At 25.9% G+C, this 21,950-nt stretch overlaps 3 protein-coding genes across 3 annotated transcripts; 1 reads left to right on the forward strand and 2 right to left on the reverse strand.

Moving 5' to 3' along the window:
• Positions 1-685: 685 nt before the first annotated feature.
• Positions 686-5,722, reverse strand: LOC132930136 (exostosin-3). Its single transcript, XM_060995823.1, has 13 exons — positions 5,411-5,722; positions 5,228-5,351; positions 4,419-4,570; positions 3,696-4,350; positions 3,344-3,633; positions 2,714-2,968; positions 2,439-2,649; positions 2,235-2,365; positions 2,043-2,168; positions 1,847-1,974; positions 1,506-1,779; positions 1,339-1,443; positions 686-1,219 (listed from the first exon to the last, which is right to left on the reverse strand). The coding sequence occupies exons 1-13, from the start codon at positions 5,513-5,515 to the stop codon at positions 1,115-1,117; spliced, it is 2,661 nt and encodes an 886-aa protein (XP_060851806.1). The 5' UTR covers positions 5,516-5,722; the 3' UTR covers positions 686-1,114.
• Positions 5,723-6,458: 736 nt separating this feature from the next.
• On the reverse strand, positions 6,459-13,784 carry LOC132929432 (peroxidase-like). The gene is made up of 12 exons (XM_060994771.1): positions 13,629-13,784; positions 12,329-12,527; positions 12,032-12,211; positions 11,655-11,824; positions 11,375-11,588; positions 9,987-10,184; positions 9,786-9,921; positions 8,973-9,129; positions 8,701-8,877; positions 8,438-8,636; positions 8,271-8,370; positions 6,459-6,740 (listed from the first exon to the last, which is right to left on the reverse strand). Exons 1-12 carry the CDS (start codon positions 13,740-13,742, stop codon positions 6,668-6,670), a joined length of 1,917 nt encoding a protein of 638 aa, XP_060850754.1. The 5' UTR covers positions 13,743-13,784; the 3' UTR covers positions 6,459-6,667.
• Positions 13,785-16,373: 2,589 nt separating this feature from the next.
• Positions 16,374-21,547, forward strand: LOC132929851 (DNA replication licensing factor Mcm6). The gene is made up of 14 exons (XM_060995460.1): positions 16,374-16,681; positions 16,747-16,896; positions 16,967-17,234; positions 17,655-17,803; positions 18,033-18,288; positions 18,370-18,553; positions 18,618-18,976; positions 19,555-19,722; positions 19,798-19,935; positions 20,015-20,167; positions 20,235-20,364; positions 20,453-20,593; positions 21,039-21,187; positions 21,256-21,547. The coding sequence occupies exons 1-14, from the start codon at positions 16,590-16,592 to the stop codon at positions 21,379-21,381; spliced, it is 2,463 nt and encodes an 820-aa protein (XP_060851443.1). The 5' UTR covers positions 16,374-16,589; the 3' UTR covers positions 21,382-21,547.
• Positions 21,548-21,950: the final 403 nt, after the last annotated feature.

Genomic DNA, 21,950 nt, shown 5'->3' on the forward strand with positions numbered 1-21,950 from the left:
ATTCACTTAGTATATTGACATAGCTACATGTTTTTAAATAATAAATTTAATTCATTTTTATATTATATATAATTTAAATTTTGACTTCTTTTATTATCTATAAAATTAATTTCAATTTTAAATCATTGTAATATATAATATTTTATTGATAAAATGATGGTTATAGAACTGTATAGTTTTATTAGTTGCAAAGCATATATAAATATATTATTTTTAGTACTTGATGTTAGATAAAGATTTTAATAATAAAAAGTAAACTTTTTTTTTCATGTTTGAATTGACGGCGTTGTGTGAACTGCTTTTGTATTACTTCCATGGCGTAATAAAAGTAAAAAGTAAACTATAGAACTGGTATTACTATCACTATTATTATTTTTTTTTATGCATAAAGTAGGTATAGCACCAAACTTTATGATGAACATTATTTAAATTAATATTATGAATAAGACATTGTTTGTATTTTGTAATTACACATTTTTTAAATTTTTTATTAATACTTGCACAAAATCTTATAAAAACTTTTTTTTTTGATAACTTAAAATGCACTTTTATTCACATACATATATTCCAACATTTATTAAAATTAGTAGTTAATTTTTGTGTTTAAAAACTGTCAGTATATCACAGTATCTAATAATTTCATTAAAGATAAGTAATATATTACTTATTTACAAACAAGATAAAATTAGACATTTTGTGCATATTTATTGAAAAAATGCAATATTTATGAAAATACTTCTACCACATTATACATGTATTTTTTATTGTACACAAATATTTCTAAAAAATCTAATAAACAATATTTTCATCCTAATTTTTGATACACTGTAAAAAATAATTTAAAACATTTAATTATTAATTTTTAATAATAAAGCTTTTATCACATAAAAATGGTGTAATCATTTGTATCACAAAAGTATACATATTTTCAGTGTGTATATTAATAATTTATCAATTACATTAGTTCAGAAAAGTCCAAAAGGTAAATATTTTTAATTAAATTTAAAATTATCAGTCTTGTTAAACCATATAAATATATGACCCAAACTCTACGGAATGTGGACTAAAAAAAATCATATATTTAATTTTGATCTAATTCTTCTTCTATCATATTTCAAATAAATTTAAAACATTTTTGTTTGTCGTGTGGTATTCGAGTTTTAAAAAGAATTGAATCAACTCGAAACTGCGTATTTAGAAGAGGTGTATATCCAAATATCTAAAACATAAAAATATTTAATAATACAAAATTGTGTTAATTAGGAATATGTTTAAAAATTTAGTAGTATCATAACATTTTAAATTTGATGATAAAAAAAAATAATTTAAACTTCTTACCTCTGTAAAAAAGTTGATACATTTATGGCGTTCTAAAAAATGTGTTTCATCTTCAGAGAGTGAAACAGGACAACCTGGACAACGAAAAGTCCATCTAGATGTTACCTAAAATTAAATAATACGCATGTTATTGTAATGTTAAAATATTTAATTAATCGCATAATTACCTTCACAGGAGGTTTGTTGGTGACATGAGATACCAAAAAATTCATTGCAATATCTTCACAGTTCATATATTGGTCCACTTTATCACGTATAGCTTGAGGTAGCCAGTATGAATATAAATATAGATAATATTTATGCACAAATGCTGCGCCTGTTAAAACCATAGACAATTCGCAGCTGTAATTTGAGTTATAAAGCCAACCACCATGATTAAGGTCTAATGCATGAAAACGTCCAGGAAAACCAACGACTCTATCACGCTGTTCTCTCCAAACCCTTAATAATATATCAGTATTGGCATTAAATAATAATTAAAAAATAAAATAATGAAAATGCAATTTACCTGAAACCAAACATAATTTCATCATGCCTTAAATGAGCATCATCATCAACTGACAAGACAGCTTCAGTTTCGATTGCTTCATAAGGCAAAAATCTATTATTAAGACTATTTTTAGCTGCCTGAATAACCTGAATCAATAAAATTTAAAGTAAATAAATCTCAAGCATACAAACAAAATTATTCATGCAACACTAACATGTATAGGTACACCAATTTCAGGCCATCGTAAGTCTTCAAGTGGTGGTTTAGGAGAATTCCACACAACAAGTACTTTATTTAAATAAGGCAGACCATGTAAACGGCTAAGAGAATTCATAAGTACCTTACAAAAAATAAAAAAATAAAATAAACATCATAAAATTAAAGAATATAAATAACAAAATAATACTTGATCACGTTCGTAAGTAAGTATAACTATTGTAAATTGTTCTCGTGGGGAGTTTCCACCAAGACTTTGACAAAATTCTTTTCCTGCTCCGCCTGCACCATTGTTAATTGGTCGAAAACCTTTACCAGAACCTAAGTATAAGATAAAAAATGTAATAATGTATACAATTTTAATAAAAACCGCTGAAAAACATGTTTTACTGACCAATAAATTTTGCATCTGATGGAAGCAATGGATCAAAAGGCGTATGGGGGTAAAGTTTAAACGGATCTCCCCAACTGTTCCATAGTTCATAACCTTGAACATTCATAATTGTATAATTTCTTTTAAAAACTGGAGAGTTAAAAGGTTGCTCTAAGGGACCTAAACTTTCTTCGGGTTCAGCATCCGGTATAATTGGATCCATTTTAATCGGCTATATTTAAAATTATTTTTATACATATATATTTTATATAATAATTTAATTAAAGAAAACTCACTTTAAAATGTTCATTGAATATACTTGGTGAAGGTGTATCAATTACTGGCAAGGGAGGTATACCAATTCTATTACGTATAACAGCAAGAGTTGTATCCAAAATAGCTTGAATAGTACCAAAATATTTTTCATAGAGCATTCTACCTTGTCGTCTCATTAAGAGAATATCATTATCAGGTATAGTTCTCAACAACCAATGAAGTTCTGGAATTCTCTCCCCTGCTATGCATATAGCAGCTCTACACCAATCAATAACCTGAAATATATTTTTGTAAGATATTGCCATTTATTGTATACTAAGTATAGGCGTGTGCAGACTTCAGTTTTGGATAAAAAAAATAAACCGACCTATTTTATAATTTGATTTAACATTGAATTAATTAAAAAAGAATTATCCTGTCATTGGGTAAACTATAAATTTACATAGAAAAAAAAAATTATCAAAATTTAACCTAACTCATAAAAACATTGTTTAACAGTTTAATTTTAAGGAAATACAATTTACAGTAGTCCAAAATTATCAGAAATTGGCAGCCATATCTCAAAAATATAATATACTACAGGTAAACCTTTTACTCCTTCTGCTGCTTTCATGCACACGTCTATGATAAATATTGAATAATGATTTTACTTCATCAAAAGGTAATCCAATTCTGTCATATTCTAAAAATACAGGAACAGCACCAAATTTAAGTGATTCAAAAATACGGGTTTGCATCATTACTGTAGATATCATGTCATTATCTAAAGGTGCTGGAATCAATGTAAAAGTTGACTGAGAAATAAAAACTTTACGTTTAGTTTCATCACCACACAAACACCAATCAGTGATATTACTCTCAACTCTTTGATTCTCACAATCAGTTATTATGTAAAACTGATCAACAGTTGTTTGAGTTATAAACTTTTGTAACATATCAACTAAAAAAAAAAAATTGATTATTAACATTTAATATAAGTCTAGTTTAATATTTCTAAATTACCAAAATTTTGTTGTCGTTTGGTAGTGTTAATATTTTTATATCCTTCAAAAGATAACAAATATTTTCTTCTAGCTGGTAACATGTATGGAGAATCCATCCATACTTCTCCACCGGGTGGTCCAAAACTAACAGGCAAAATTATATCATGACCAGGACGAAAATTCTTTTCATTCCAAACAGACTGAGCAAGTATGGCACGCCCAAAATCAATATTTTGATCAAAATTTGGTTTGTTATAGATATTTTTACTTAAATAAAATAATATATGATTTCTACCATCACCGCCCCAAAAAGAAAGACGATCTAAATGAGTTATGTTAATAAAATTATGAGTTTCACCAATTAAAGCTACATACACACAGGCGTTATTTGAACTGTTTGTAAAATGTGGGTTATAGCGTAAAACTTGAAAAACAATTTTATTCAATGACGTAGAAACTAATTCAGGTAATTCTTCAGGGAGATAAAAATAAAATGGGAATCCTGATGTTAATGAGCAGCGAGAATAATCAAAACAATTTTTCATATTACGACATGTATAATGTGTGTTTACAGATAAAGGTATAAATGAAGGAGGATTTTGTGGTAATATAGTTCTTGGTGGGGCAAGGTTAGGAGAATTCTGTATAATAGCTTCATTTTCTGCAACTTGAGCCTAAAATAAAATAAAATAATAAACTGTCAAACCTATATTTCTATAGAAATTAATTGCGTCATATTAACTTGTTTCACAGAAATTTTTAATTTTTCTAATTCTGCTTCTTGCCGTACAAGTTCTGCTTTAGAATCCTCAATTTTTTTATGGTTAAGAGCAAGTTCACTAAGAAGTTTTTGCCGTTTTCCTTCAATATTTCTTAGTTCATTATTTACAGAATCTAAAAAAGCATTAAGAACATTATAAAAATTAAAATGTATCCTTGTAACCTTGCTGTTGATACATATATATTATATATGTTATAATTAGAGTGTTGAATAAGTTAGTTTATGAAATATGTATATTGTATACACTTATACAAATTATTTCATACATTCTCATTTATCATACCAATAATATATTAAATTGTACAATATTGCTTTTTTACTGTCCAATATTATAATAGATCAGATAAGATTTTATAACTACCTAATTTATGCAGGTTATATTACAGAAGTTTTAAAAAAAACTCTACTCTAGTTCAAAGTTTATGGCATGTTCAGAAATGTATTAACAATACTACAGTAGTAAGTGGTTTGAATATAAAAATGAAAAAAATCTGATTCAATTGTTTAATCACTTGGAATTAGTCAGATTTTTTTTTTAGAGTACTTGCAAATATATTATTATATATTATTAGCTAGTTAATAGTATTTTTCCATATATTATTATATACTTTAACTAACTTTTGTAGGTAATTCATAAATTATCTAATTATTTCATAAAATAACATTATTAAACGTTCAAACTATAACATATACATAAATAATAATAATAAATGTATATTTTAATATCATATTAGGTAGGTATAAAAAATATAAAATATAAATTTAATTACTTTTTATTCTAATTAATTCAGCTATTCTATGTTTCAAGTCGGTAGCTCTAAAAACACCGTAGTCCCCGTGAACTTCCAGTTTTGAATGTGTGTTATAAGAATTTTCAAATCCATCTTTTTCTTCCTGAAATGTAGATAGACATAGAAATGTCAATAACTTAATTTAGTTGAACGTTTACTTACCTTTGAAAGATAATAATGACCGATCAATGGCGCAATAATTAACAAGACCAGGATGGTAAACAGTAGACGCGATTTAAATTTAAAAGTAGACAGACAGAGAAACATTAAGCAGTTTGATCAGACAATTTATTATATATAGTAAAAATGATAATATCAATAATTACAATTAATGAGAATATGGGCATAACACAAATAATAAAAATAAATCAGGCATTTTTATAACAGCACACTGTAGATATTAAACAACAATTTTGAATAAATAAAAATCAATTTTAGTTTAAAATGTATAGAATTAAGCATAATGCATATGCCATATGATAAAAAAAATTTGAATTCACAATTCTGTTATCAAATATTATCCAATGTGATTGCTGATTATGATAATGTAAATATGGGTATAGTAACTTACCTTTGTTGAAACACCATGATTTAAGATGGTTTTAAATTTTCGTGAAATAAACAATAGAAATAACTATAATGAAAAATTAAAGAAATAAGAAGAAAATTTTTTTTTTCATGAACACTGAAAACAGTCACAAGTTACAACTTACGACACCATTTTGTCCGCTTAAAATTATGCTAGAATGAAATAAATAAAATTTAACTTTATAGCATGGTTTAAATCAAAATTTTTAATAATATATAGAATATAGAGTAAAGACTTAATAAATAATTTAGATAAAATAAAAAAAAAGTGGTTTTCGTTTGAAAAAAAATATTTGGAATTTCGTTACAGACCCCATGACATTCCTTAAATTGCATAAAATAAGATATTTAGAAATATGGTACCTAGGTACTTAAAAATTCCTCATATCAGAAAAGAATCATTAAAGGAAATAATGGTAGTGCTCAATGATCATGCTTTCAAATAATCTCATTGTATTTACTAGTCTTGATTTAATTAAAGTCTACCTACTGTACCTTAGTTAATAACTGTATACCTATTGAATAATTCAAGCTAAACTAAATAAGTCGCAAACAATTAATTTTAATCTTTCACAAATTCAAAAATAAAACACAACTTATATTTGTTGTACTTATTATTTGTTTATTTTTATTTCTACAATTAAAAAACATCGTCATCTGGACTATTGGCTTACAAATATTTACATTAATTATAGACTATAGTTATTTACGACATGTGAAATATATAGATTCATTTTAAAAATATTATTACAACATATTTATTAGATTCCAATGGTGGTTATTCTGGAACGTTGTTGTATAATTGGATTTTGAAGTTCATAATATTTATTATCACTTGAATTCTCTCCATGCTTCTAAATCTATTTTGAAGTGTTCATCACAATTCCATTTAATCGAAGAAAAACTATAATAAACATAATATAAATTATAATATACATTAAAATATCATTAGGTACTTAATAATAACCAGTAGGTGTACTGATTTCGTTGAGTTATTTTATTAAATGTATTCAAGAATCAAGACAATAAAAAATCTTTATAAAATAATAATATTTTATTTTGTACATAAATATTTTAAATATATCAGTATTACCTACTTAAGTTATGTACTATAATACAATAACTTTTAATAATAATAAAATATTTTTTCCAGTATCAATATAAATAATAAAGGTTGTCAAGTTAATACCACTCTGCAGTACATGTAGAGTAGGTCACTTTTAGGGTTTATTAAATTTGACGTTGACTCCAAAAACCATACACTTTTGATAAAATACAGGACAAAACCGCACACGTTTGGTAGGTTAAAACCACTCACATTTAATAGGTTAAAACCAAACAATTTTAAACATTGTCCTATCCAAAAACCGCACAGTTATAATTTCGACCACAAAACGGTCGATAAACAAAAAACGCATATATGTTTATGTATAATTAATTATTTATTCTCATTATTCTCATAATTGAATATTTCATCAAATTTTTTTCATCGAAAATTTAAAATATTAACTTAAAAAAATGTAAAACTAAAAATGTATTTAGTCAAAAATTTAAAATATTAATTTAAATAAAAATTAAAAACTTTCAAAGTTTGCTTGGCTGAAACTAACTGCCGAGGTTATTTAAAAACTTTATATCGATCTCCGTCAAGTAAACATATTTCCAAAATTGAAACAAATGCTCCTAAAAGTAGATAGGCAACTTAAGTGGCATAATCTTATTTTCTCACTAAATAGTGTGCGGTTTTAATCCACTCTATAAATGTGCGATAATTTGTTATAAAATAACCGATAATAGTTGTGCGATTTTTGTCTATCGACCTTTTTAGGGTCAAAATCAAAATTGTGTGGTTTTTGGATGCAACTAAATTTGAAAATTATATTATGTATCATAATTCGTAGGTATACGAAAAACGATTCCAAACGGAACCTAATAGCTTATCTCAAAAACAACACAAACTATATTTTATTTTTTTTGGCATATATGTAATAGGTACTTAAATAAAATCATTTATTTTAATATTAATATGACGGTAGGTTGATATATTTTTTATATTATAATAGGTATGATAATACCTATAAATATTTCAAAATTAATCAAAATTTTTCGAAATTGTTGTTATACAATGAAAAAGGTAATATAAACATTTATTTTGGTGAAAATTTCAAGAATTACACCAAAAAAACAACATTTTGTCGAAAATTGGGTGTTCGTAAAAATTCATCTTTTGTCTTTTTTCCCGATTGTAAAAAAGTCTTAGGGAATTTTTTACTTTTGATCCCCAGAGGTCACAGTACCAGCATTTTGTTATCAAAAAACACACCTTTATATCTAAAAAATTTTATCGACAAAAGTAAACATTGTAATTTATTTTAAAGTCTTAAAATTATTAAATTATTTAATATTATTATTATTTAAAATAAATTATACATACTCGTGTAAACTTTTAAAAATATCTAAAGGTAGAGTAATTAAATTAGTTGTAGCGCATATAATATGGCCTAAATTAATTTGTTTTATTGTTTTTAGTTGTTCTGAAAAATCAAAAAAATATTAAGTAGTTAAAATGAAAAAGTAATACAAGCAATAGAAATAAAATACCTTGTGTGAAACTACCAGGTTGTCCTTGTACATCGTAAAAGAAGCGATCACCATACCTATATCTAAAAAAGCTATCAGATAATATGCATCTAGTGGTAGGTCCAACCATGGATCCTTCTTCTGGCATCTCAAGTAATGCTCCGACATGTAAGTCTATGTCGTTTACCGTTGCATAAAGTGTTTTTAATATTTGTACTGCCTATAATAAAATAAATTATCATAATTTATTTTTATATTTTATACTTGTGAATCGTAAAATTAACCTTAAAAGGTATTAAATCTAATAAATCATCAAACGAATTGGCCCGTGATATTCCACAAATAGTTCTGACTTCATTATATACTGGTAAACCGACATCTCGGCCTCGCTGTATATCAATTGATAATAAATCTTGGCCAGTAATGTCCGGCAAATTAAAGCGAAAGAGGAAATTCGAAATCTAAAGATAATTAAAGCAATTATTAAATTATTAAAAAAGACATTTCTATATTTTATTAAATAAATGCAATTATTATATATAAACAAAAATCTAACCAATTGGTTATATGATGGTTGATATTCACGACCTGGAGTTTCAACAAGTCCTCTCGTTAACCAGTCAACATTTTTTCCCATGGGTAACAAATCAGGTCTATCCATCCAATCTGTTAAATTAACTTGAAATGCAACTTTGTACATTTTATCTATAAAGCTAAGAAAATATGTAAAAACATATAAGTACAATTTTTATAACCATGAGCAATTTTACGCAATTTACATTATTAAACATTTATATAAATACTGTACAGTTAATTAGTCTTAATTGTTTGAACATGTCATTGTGTATATAAAATAATAATTTAAGTATTAGGTTATAATGGAATTGTTCAAGCCTATAATTTTTTTTTGTATTCTCCCACGCGCACACATACAACACACACAAATTCATAAATATTATGCCACTGTTCCGTTCTATTAGACTTTAAAACGTCTCTGAAATAACATAATACATACCATAATTACTAAAAATTATATTAGCCATTAGGAAAAAGGATCTTTAAAATAAATTAGATACCTATTCACTTTTGAATTTACAAAAAATTAAATTTTTAGTTAGGCACTTATTAGTATAATAATAATGTAATATCTGATATAGATACTATAATAATATATAAATAATTGAAATTGTTGTGTTTCCTAAAGATATAATATAGATATAAAAATATTTCTTTATATACAGTTTACATTATGTCCAATATGGCACGAATATAATATATATTTTTTATTATTTATACTTATCTTCATAGTTACTATATAGAGAATACTTTATTTAAATACTTATTAAATAGTAAATAGTAAATACCATACTTCAGTTGAGCTGGAATTTGGTTATGAAGTATTCGAAATGAACTAGCAGAAAATTCTAAAGATGTAGATGGGTTTATTTTATCACTGTATGCTGTTTGAGGAGTAAATAAACCATAATACTGTGTGTACGTTTCTCCTAAGAAATATTAAATTTATAAAATAGTTAAGTATATTAAACAAATAATTGTAATACACTTATACCTAATATAATAGGTAAATAATGATCGTAAGTAATATGTTGAATAACTGCTCCAATGATCTTTCTAGTTTCTTGATAGAGCATTTCATCGGACCAAAATTGGTTCAAGTACAACAGCTTGGATGCTAAATGGTTATGAAATCTCAAGAATAAATTATGAAGAAGCGCGTTTCCCAAATTCTGATTTATGCGAATATCTCCTGTATAAAGTATAAAACAATACAAATAATATTCATATAAACAATTTTTTTTCCTAATTATCCTTGGCATTTATTATTTAAACAAACTAAAGTGTTATATATATATAGGGTTTATTTAATAGTGTGAATATTTTATATTCTAATGATTGTATAGTGTTAATGTTAAGCTCGTATAGACGTATAGTTCAATGGTTTCAAACGTTTGAGACGTATATGATATGACTTAGTTTTATAAATTTTTAATAATTGAATTGTTAACAGATAATGGATTATCATAGTGATTTATAACTTCATCTCGTGTTTGTAAACGAACTTTCGGATTTCATTAGCTAATTGAAATTGTATCTATTGTATTGCAGTATCGTGTCACGGTTAATTGAATAATTTATTTTGAACTAATATACTATTACATGCAGACATGCAGTGATGATTCTAATGACGATATTTTGATAGAGTTGCGTATGTATTATATGCCAATAATGTTATTATTACTATATTAAACTATTTAGACTTACTGGCACAACCACACAATTGGATGTATTTTAGAGATAGGAGAATATAATTTAGTTAGTCTAAGTTAAATTTCTACCAATGAATGCTTATAGCTCTGAACCAATTTTTTGTTTAGCTGACTAAATTCAATGTAACCAGATCTCCAAAGCAGGTTTTCGATATTGTTAACTCAGAAATTGGATTTTAGTGGAGTTCAATTATAACCAATAAAGCTTTCTAATGCATTTTTTCTAGGGCGTGGTATTTTAAATTTAAATGAGAATCAAGGCACATCATATAAATTATATACTTACCCATTTAAATTTACTTTGAATTTCGCAATTTTTAACTTTATTATAGGTATATTTATAAATAACAAGTTTAATTAAATATTAATTATATAAATACGTTATAAATTATAATTATTTGTATGATACTTGTTAATTACCTACCACTGAGACATTTCTCATTCGAAAACATTAGTTTCATAAGTTTTACTCAAACTTAAATTCTATTATTCTTAAATTTTAACAATTTTATAAAAATTAAGTAGTGATGGCATTATTTAATTTATTATAGTTTAGACTGTTTAGAATAATATTTATATTATGTATTATGATGTTAATTTAATAATAAATAATTTGAATTTATACCAAAAGGAGTTAATCGTTTTACAATTATATAGGTAATTAACTAACCAGCTTGAAAGCAAACTCTAGAATTTGTTGATGAGTTACATTGTAATGTAGTTCGATTCACTTGTGGGCAAAATTCTTCTACTCGAGTATTTTGGTTACTCTTAAGAATATCAGATCGGAGTTTTCCGTTTATGAAGGATCTTAGCCCCGCTGCTATTGCATCACTAGATCCATAGATTTGAGATCCATCAATATATTGAGAGACTTCGACCATCTAAAAATTTAAAAAAAATATATATTAATAGAATTTTAAACATATAAGTATTTAAATCATACTAACAAATGTAGCTGGCATCAGTTGACAACTGAAATTAGCCGATGTTACTGCGCGGTTAAATGACATGCATGTTTTGTTATAATTTAAATAAATGGGATCATTTTTGGGTATATTAATTACATTTTGACATTGAGTTGGTATTTTAGATACATTTTGAACTGCACAACAATCGTCTATAAAATTTAAAAATAAATTATTGATGTTATTCATTATAGCATATATTTTATATTTTTACAATTTTAACATTCGTTTTACAAGCTTTTAAATACCTACTAATATCAATTAAACTATTTGGCATTGATATTAACTATAAAGTGTAAAGTACATTACAGCATCAAATATTAAATTTTATATTATTATACTATTAATAATGACATTACCAACAGAGAAATCTGGTGTTAAAAGGGTGATATCGTGAGCTAAAAATTGGCCCCATTGCATTAAGAGTACATTAAGTTCATCAAAATCGTACCATTGATTGTTCAAAAATAATTGTGTATTAATTTCTCTAGCTCCTGGTAACTGGGATCCGTTTGATTGTTGTCGAAATTTATAAATACCTAAAAACCATTTCAGCTAGTTAAACAATAGGAAACATAAATTATATAAATAATCCATGATAAACATATATTTATCATGTACCTATGGTAAATACGAATACAATACTAATTACATACCATCACTATATTCAGCATTAAGCAGTCTCAGAAACGGAGTATTAGATGCGCCCCATGTAGGTATTCTTAAGTTATTACACGATCCATTGAAAGTTCTATATTTAGAGTTTGGATTACATATTACAAATGGTGCACATCTTCTCATGTAATCTTCATTTGTTAATGGAAATACATCCGTGTGTAAAAATGGTGACTGTGCCTATTTAAAATCAGAATTGTTATGTTATAATAAGTACAGTGAAACTTCTCTTAACGGACAAAATGACTAAGTCCCGGCAAAAATATATGTACCTATTCCAATGTATTTTAACCTGTCATGCCCGTCATGGACACTAATATTTTACCCCCGTGATTTCATAACTAACAAAAATCTTATTTCAAATCCAAATGTAATATCATATATATAACTACGAAACAACGTCAATATACAGAATACGGAGGGCAATATTATAGGTACACGTGAAAACACGGATTACGACCGATTACGATAACATTAGTTGAGAATACCTTAATTGAATTTATGGAGTTGAGTAGTTGACATACAATTTAACAGAAATAAATCCAGAAATAAATTGCTATCATTTTTTTAAGAAATATTAAAATTAAATTTATAATGTATTTGTATAATATAATAATATAAAATACATACGACGCGCATTTGAAGATGCTCAAAAAATTGTAAAAACTTGTGATTTTTTTATATAATTACATTTTTTTTAAATAGTAACAGCGTGTAATCTAATTTCGAATATACCTATATCGGCTATATATGATATCATTGATTAAAACTATATCAAATTAATATATATATTATATATGTACTTATTAATCTATTTTATAGATGGTATCGAGTGTATATCGCCACTGTGTGTCTGGGTGACCTAATGTAATATAAGTGTTAAATATTGGATGAATATTTCATCGATTATTTGTTTTTGAATTATAATAAAATAATAAAATCGAGTTTATCAAAAACTGATTTTGTGTAAAATTTACCGTTATTCCTTATAATAATTTTTTCTATTTTTAAAAAAAGTACCTTTTGTTAAAAGTAAAAAATGTAGGAACCCTTTATTTTTGACCCCCTAAAAACCAACTAAAGTCACTTTCCTATTTGAAAATATGGAGTAGTTGAAAATCGAATAAATATTATATATAATTTAGATTTTAGATAGTTGATAGTTATGTAGATTAATTTGTAAAAAATGTAATATTTATTTAAATATAAGCTTTTGTACTATAAACTATAGTTACTACTTTACTATAGTATAAAGTATAATAGATGTACTGTTTTACTTACATGTGTTCGCAGAAGAATTGTTATTGATAAAATAATTATTGTTTGTAGTGTTTGTACATGTGTAGCAATAGTATAAAAGTAATTTGTTTGTTGAACTTCTATCTTCTGTGTCATTTTATGTACTTAATGAATTGATGTAGTGCGTCTAATGGTAAAGAATAACTAATAGTACCTAATACCAAAATATAAATACACCGCTACTTTTATAGTAAATAGCAAATATCCCATCATAATATTACGCGTAGACGTATCTATTTATTATAAATTATACATTAGATCCGCTCAATTATTATGATTTCGGTATAAAAAATAATTTCTTATTCTTTTCATTTAATCACAAGATTTGATGGAATTCAGTATTTCATAGTACCTATATATAAATAAACTAAACCTATAAATATTATATATATATATATATATATATATATATTAGGTATTTATTATATGACGTATATATGTTAAATTGAGAAAAACGAAATTACTAATCACTTTCTATAAAATATAATTTACGTAATCATAAATATATAATTTTCCAGTTTCCTACATTATATATTATTATTTATTATCATTTCATTGAAAACGGGATTGTGTTAAAACGAGTAAATATTATGTATAAGGTACCTATTACGTTTCCGTATTTTACTATTTTGTATATCTTAATAAGGTAAATATTACGGAAGTTAAGAAATAATCGAAAGCTGAAGTCTAAAAACCCTAAATGCATGATATCATTTTATCCCTCCCCTACAAAAAAAAAAAGATTTATCTAAAAAATCTCCAAGATCATGGAGAAAAATATTCAAATAAAATATCCCATTAAAATTTACCAAAGTTTAAAATATGCCATGAACGTTGGAGACTTGCAGTACGCCAGTTTACCGCACGCATCGAATAATACGATCTTTATTTTTAGAAGAAGATGCACTCAAAATATTTTATATATCTACTTAATACTTGTATCACTTTAATAAGTAGTAATTACTAAAACAAAGACAAAAATGACACAAAAGGGCTTTAAAATGTATTTAATAATAATTACAATGTGTGTATAACAAATGTATGTATGTTATTAAGTAATTAAGTATACAATACTATATATAGACATATAGTATATTTGAATATTATAATAAATAAAACGATCATTATAGTGTAGGCATATTTTATGATGCTATGCACACAATAGTTTTATTTTATATTTCAATATGTATTATATTTAGAAACCTCTAGGTACCTAAGTTTAAAATTATTTTGAAAATATATCCTACATGATAGTATTTTTTTTTTTTTATTAGTAAGTACCGCATATAGCCATATAGGTACTCAGTAGTATTAAATATCAAGTTTTTATTATCGTAACATGAAATATGTGATTGTCATAAATCATCCCACACAAAAATAATTATTGAAGCAGTTTATTTTTTATCTATAGTTGAATAGTTCATTTTCAACAATCAATATTTTTAAAGGGCTATATTAAATATTCAAGAAATTTTTGGGGATCATCCGATCATGTACTTATTATATTTTATTCAAAGAAAGGTAAAATTAAAAAATTAAACAAAAATTAATAAAATCCTTATTTACTTTACCAATAAACAAAAAATTATTTAAAGAATAAATTTCTATAGTCTGCAAGCCAGATAAAATAGCTGTATGTACCTCGTGGCCTACCATCATTTTATGATCTTTTTGCTAAAATTGTCTTCTTTCTTCCAAATTATTAACTTTTTTTGTACCGAATCAGGCCATCTGTGCAGTAAGCTAGTAACGTTGTAATTTTAATTTTTAAACTATACTTATATTACGAAAACTAATTTGTGTCATGTTTGGCACAACATGGATGAAGGTTAACCTAACTTAACCTAAGTTAAACTTGTTCCAGATGGACCAGATGTCGAAGCGTTCTAAAGTACAAAGTACAGGTGCTCCCTTCCGTCCGGAAACTGAACAAATAAAATCATATATATACACCTTTAAAGTATAGGTAGGTACACTAAAATTGTTGTAAAAAGTATAATAAAGGTATACTAGTCTATGTAGGTATAATAATTGTACATGTTGTCAAGATGTTTAGTCTGTTTATGTTTGGAACAGATGCTGAACAAAAATAGGTATAGTCGTATTAATACGCATCGTGTATTAAAATATTATTTAAATAGTATTAATAGCTTAGGTAGGTACACAAAAAGTTGTCCATCTAAGTATACGCCCATTCTGCATTCATCAGTGCAGAGGCTATACGGGGATCTGTTACAGTGGTGCTGTATTGCCTGTATTATGGATTATAGAATAGACTATTATAGAGATTGACACTAGTCTTATGATGGGTCGGTCCATTAGTCGTCATTTCATCAGGTATAGGTATTTGAGTATTTCCAAATCTAGGATATTTTTCCTACGTGCCAACTCACAATTTTTTGGACTCCCCTCCCGCCTTAAAAGATAATTCCTCCTTCCAGAACAAAAAAATTAAAAGTAAAATCATTAGACAATACACAATATACAAATAAATAAGATACATGTAGGTACTTTTTATTAAATAAATATATTATTTTAATTTTTTAGTTGTTATCTATTATAGTATTATCTTTAACTGTACTACTATAACCTGAGTAATGGTATTAAATAGTACCACAGAGTAAAACAACAAGTTGTACACCAAAAGATAAATATGGTTACACAGGTTATAAAGTTTCCCGCCAATTTCTGGTAGACAACAACGAACAGTTAACACTTAACAATTTAACATTACTACATTAGCTTACATAGGTATTGTCCGGCTTTTGAAAATAGTCCGTGTTCATTTAAATTTTATTTTGTATATCGTCAATTCCCAAATCATAATTCGCTTTTTTTCTCATCGTTGTCTGTGTTTCATAAATTTATATAGACATTATCGAGTACTTTACAATAATAATTTCTTGTTAATATTAATCTGATCGTTGGTATCCATTATTCAGTATGGATGTCGCAGAAACTCAGACAGGAGTCAATAGGGTACGCGATCAGTTGAAAGTCAGATCGCAAAAACTATTTCAAGATTTCTTAGAAGAGTAAGTTCGAATTATATTTTAATTTTACACCACGGTTAGTTCTATAATTTTTTTCTAAACTTTAGATTTGTCGAAGAAGGTTCTAATGAACCCAAATACTTAGAAGCTGCTATTGAGATGACAAATTCTGAACGTTACACATTAGAGGTTAGTTTCCTTGATGTTGAAAAATTCAATCAGAATCTTGCTATCACCATTCTTGAAGAATATTACAGGTACAACTGTTTACTGTTTAGAATATATTATTTAATTATATACCTAGCTTAATCTTTGTTATTTATTTAGAGTTTATCCAGCTCTGTGCTTAGCTGTTGGAAATTTTGTAATCGATCGGACTGAAGCTACAGGAAGCCAGCAAGATTTTTTTGTGAGCTTTGTAGATGTTACCACTAGGTTTAATGTAAGAGAATTAACAACTTCCAAAATTGGTGAGTTGGTGCGTATTTCTGGACAAGTTATTAGAACACATCCTATTCATCCAGAACTAGTAGCTGGACATTTCACTTGTCAGGACTGCCAGACAGATGTTCCCAATGTTGAACAACAATTCAAAGTAAGCTATAATTTTATAAATAATCTAAATGTATATATAATTATAAAAGATAAATCATACTTAGTTCTATGATTGTCCATAGAAATTTACTGCGGGATTTCCATTAAAAATATATAATTACAATAAATTAGTGCCATACAGTAGACAAAGTATATATTATAAGTGTTTTAAGAATTATTGCTTTTATCTTTCCTATATATTTATATCCATTAGAGTATTATATACTTTTAAAATTAAAGTATTCATTTTTCATTCTTATCTCAGTATTTGAATAAAACAATATTGATCTATTTATCTTGTTTAAACAATTGCTAAACAAAGAAATTGGTATAAGATGACCAAGATTATATGTGCAGAATAATTAATAAAAACACAATTTGTACATAAAAATGTTAGTCTATTAATATTTTTTTTTTTTAGTATACGCAGCCAACTATATGCCGAAATCCAGTTTGTGCTAATAGAAAGAGATTCAGTTTAAATGTTAATAAATCTCGATTTGTTGATTTTCAAAAGATTAGAGTACAAGAATGTCAATCAGAGCTTCCTCGAGGGAGCATTCCACGAAGGTAAACATTCCCTACTAAAATAATTAAAATAAAAAAAATTGTAAATACCTACCAGTTATAAATTAAAGAATGATATAGTTTATTTATCTGTTTCTTAAATATAGATAGAAACCATGCATTATAACTTAAAATTAAAAATTATTATTAAACTCATATTTCTAATTATTTATTAATAAAATAAAAACTATACTTTTTATTCATGTATATTTTGAATAATTTTGTTATTTAGTCTTGAAATTATCCTGAGAAATGAAAATGTTGAAACAGTGCAAGCGGGTGATAGATATGATTTTACTGGTACATTGATTGTGGTCCCTGATGTAAGTGTTATGTCCACACCTTCTGCCAGAGCTGAATCTGCTTCTGGGCAAAAACGAGGAGATGCAAATAATGAAGGTGTCAAAGGACTAAAATGTTTAGGAATCAGGGATTTGAATTACAAGTTAGCATTTTTGGCGTGCAGTTTATCTGTAACAGGTTCAAGGGTAAGAAATTATAACAAATATTTGTTTTTTCCTTTAACTAAAATTGAAAACAAATATTTAATAAATTAATATATTTTGTAGTTTGGTGGAAGTGGAGAAATACACAATGATGAATTGACTGTTGACTCAATTGAACGTATGAAGAGACAAATGACTGGGCCACAATGGGAAAAAATATATGAAATGAACCGTGACCGTAATTTATACCAGAATCTAATAAATAGTCTTTTCCCTTCAATCCATGGAAATGATCAAATTAAAAAAGGTTGTTAAGTTTATACATACATATTTATTTAATTAATGTTTCATTTTTTTGATTTTATTTATAGGTGTTTTATTAATGCTTTTTGGTGGAGTTCCAAAAACAACATTAGAAGGCACTACCCTTCGTGGAGATATTAATTGTTGTATAGTTGGTGATCCTAGTACCGCCAAGTCTCAGTTACTAAAACAAGTGGCTGATATGTGTCCTCGTGCTGTTTATACTTCTGGGAAAGCATCTAGTGCTGCTGGTCTTACAGCTGCTGTTGTTAGGGATGAAGAATCTTTTGATTTTGTTATTGAAGCTGGAGCACTTATGTTAGCTGATAATGGAGTGTGTTGTATTGATGAATTTGATAAAATGGATCCACGTGATCAAGTAGCTATTCATGAAGCTATGGAACAACAGACCATTTCAATAGCAAAAGTATAGTATTTAAGATATTTTGTTTTATTATCTAAAATCAAACACAAATTTAAATATCTTTAAATTAATAGAATAGTTAAGTTTTAAATTCTTTATAGGTGGTTTTACTTAAAATTAGTATAAAATAATATTTGTTGATATTAATTCTTTTTCTTCTATTGAATTGTTTAAACCTAAATTATCAATGGCTGTCACTTTATTAAATATGCTATTACATATTATGTATTAGTTATTAATTATTATACTATTTTTGATTTACATAAACTAATTAGAACAATTTATTTCTGAAATAATGTAAAGGAATGTTTAATTTTAAATTTAATCTTAATAGGGTATGAAAATAGGTGTAATAACTTTGAATAGTGGACAAGAGTTTTTTTAGTGCATTGATATGTATAAAGATAAACACAATTAAATGTCTGTACATTTAAAGAATGCACTTACCAAGTTTTCCTCCAGGATTTTTACTTTTTAGGAATAGGAAAATTATATTTATTTAAATATTTGTGATAAACTACATTTTAATACAATAATTATTATTTAAATTTGTATAAAAACTATAATTAGTATGGTTTTAGGCTGGTGTTAGAGCAACATTAAATGCTAGAACATCAATATTAGCAGCAGCAAATCCTATTAACGGCCGATACGATAGAAGTAAATCTTTACAACAAAATGTATCTCTCTCAGCTCCAATCATGTCTCGTTTTGATTTATTCTATGTTCTTATTGATGAATGTAGTGAGGTAAGTAAACATAATTTTTATTCACAATACTGTTAAGTGTTAATAATTAATAATATTAATGACATATAACTGTAGGTTGTTGATTATGCTATCGCAAAGACAATTGTTGAAATCCACAGTAATATGGAAGATACAACTGAAACATTATATAGTCAAGAGGATATTTTAACATACATTGGTTTTGCTCGTCAATTTAAACCCCAACTCACAGTCGTAAGTAAAAAAAATATATGTATATTTTTTGTTATGAAAGTTGTGGTAGTATAATTGTTAATTTGTATTTAATTCTTAGGAAGCTTCAGAAAAATTAGTTAATGCATATACTCAATTAAGACAGCGTGATAGTCAATCAAGTACAAAATCAACATGGCGTATAACAGTAAGACAATTAGAGTCATTAATTCGTCTATCTGAAGCAATGGCTAAAATGGAATGTTCAGATCATGTAAATGATGATTTATTTATCTATAAAGAAAACAAATATTTGATTTTAAAATTTAAATTTTTTTCAGGTAACGCCTAAACACGTGTCTGAAGCTTTCAATTTACTTAATAAGTCTATAATCCGGGTAGAACAACCCGATGTCAATCTAGATGACGATGATGATGATCTATTGAATGGAATACCTGAAACTGCTGATGGTATTTTTAATAAATTGATTTTATTATTAGTATTATACAATATTATTTTTTATTATTTTGTAAATGTCAATAATATTATGTTATTTAGGAATGGATGTGGATTCTGTAGAAGAACCAGAAAAACAAGGATTAACTAAAAAAAAATTAACGCTTGCTTTTGACGAGTATAAACGCATTACCAACATGCTTGTTGTTTATATGAGAAGTGAAGAAGAAAAACGAATAGCTGGTTTGTATTTAGCTGGTTTATTTTTGATTCTAAGTGGAACCATAAATTAATAGCTTATCAAAAATATGTTATTTTTGTGTATCATTTTGTTTAAGAAAAAAATGCTTTAATCTTCAACTTTAAGTATAAATATTAATTTATGATAGTAGGATCTAGTTAGTACTTTTCAAAATAATTGGGATAATTATAAAATAAATAAGAAAAATTGGAAATTTCAACCTTTAATTAGTTTAAAAAAAAAAAAACAAAATATTGTTTAATTAATATAATTGAAAAAACTAAATAGAATAATTGTAGATACTATTCATTAAATATTCATAATAGCATTTGATATAATTTTCAAAATGTTACTTACGAGTCCTAGTAATGTCTTATATACAGTGACAGAGCTCCCTAATATTTAATTTTGGCGAGAAATAAATTCCATTAATTTTTAATGTTTTAGAAAAAGGGGAGAGTGAAGATGGTGGTTTATCACGTAGTGGCATTGTCAATTGGTATCTTGAACAAATTGAAGATCAAATCAATGACGAATCTGAGTTGTTGGAAAAGAAAAGTTTCATTGAAAAAGTATTGGATCGTTTAATTTATAATGTAAGTAATTAACAAATAAATGTACCATATTGTTCTATTATACTTAAAATATATTTATTATTTAATAGGATAATGTATTAATTGCCTTATCTCAACAATCAAAATCACAGTCCAGTGGTGTAGAACAAGAACAAGATGTTGTAGATGAAGATCCTATATTAGTTGTACATCCTAATTTTGTGGCAGACCTTTAATACATTTTATTGTAGTTGTAATTTTTTTTATTGCCGATCATCTTAGTATTCATTTTATATTATTTATACATCAATAATAATACATTTTTGTACATGTATTGTATTTGGTAATCATTTTTTATTGAATACAGTGAAATAAAGTGTATAAATGTTTAATATTATATTATATTATGTATATTTTTTTTATTATTATTAATGTTACAAATAGTGTTAAAATTAATTAGAATTATTTTTATTATTTTCTACAGTTTTTGGACTATTTGCCATATTTTGATAAATTAAAATTATCAGAATTGCTTACAAATAGTTTAATTATTATGTCCTTGAACCAACCAAAATGATTAACTTATAGAAAAACTTGTCAAGATATAGAAGAGATAATTATTCAATTAGAGTATATCTAAATATTCTGTACCAACTACAATGTTTTTTAAAACAGTATGTATAATTAAGGTCTACTTTCTGCTTTATTTTTTTTCCATAGAAATTTTCTTCTCAGGCACAAGTAGTAATGACGTAATGTTATTAATATATATATATATATATATAATATATTATTTTATAATAGT

Source organism: Rhopalosiphum padi, chromosome 4 (assembly GCF_020882245.1).
Source record: "Rhopalosiphum padi isolate XX-2018 chromosome 4, ASM2088224v1, whole genome shotgun sequence".
NCBI classification, from domain to species: domain Eukaryota; kingdom Metazoa; phylum Arthropoda; class Insecta; order Hemiptera; family Aphididae; genus Rhopalosiphum; species Rhopalosiphum padi.

Excerpts from the sequence above, each read along its gene's own strand:
- LOC132929851 (XM_060995460.1), top strand. The coding sequence starts at position 16,590 with ATGGATGTCGCAGAAACTCAGACAGGAGTCAATAGGGTACGCGATCAG. Across the intron at positions 20,594-21,038 it reads AGAAGAAAAACGAATAGCTG|AAAAAGGGGAGAGTGAAGAT; the intron begins GTTTGTATTTAG and ends TTAATGTTTTAG. Across the intron at positions 21,188-21,255 it reads TGGATCGTTTAATTTATAAT|GATAATGTATTAATTGCCTT; the intron begins GTAAGTAATTAA and ends ATTATTTAATAG.
- LOC132930136 (XM_060995823.1), bottom strand. The coding sequence starts at position 5,515 with ATGTTTCTCTGTCTGTCTACTTTTAAATTTAAATCGCGTCTACTGTTT. Across the intron at positions 4,351-4,418 it reads TAAAAATTTCTGTGAAACAA|GCTCAAGTTGCAGAAAATGA; the intron begins GTTAATATGACG and ends ATTTTATTTTAG. Across the intron at positions 2,650-2,713 it reads TATTCAATGAACATTTTAAA|CCGATTAAAATGGATCCAAT; the intron begins GTGAGTTTTCTT and ends TTTTAAATATAG.
- LOC132929432 (XM_060994771.1), bottom strand. The coding sequence starts at position 13,742 with ATGACACAGAAGATAGAAGTTCAACAAACAAATTACTTTTATACTATT. Across the intron at positions 11,589-11,654 it reads AACTGATGCCAGCTACATTT|ATGGTCGAAGTCTCTCAATA; the intron begins GTTAGTATGATT and ends TTAAATTTTTAG. Across the intron at positions 8,371-8,437 it reads ACCTGGTAGTTTCACACAAG|AACAACTAAAAACAATAAAA; the intron begins GTATTTTATTTC and ends TTGATTTTTCAG.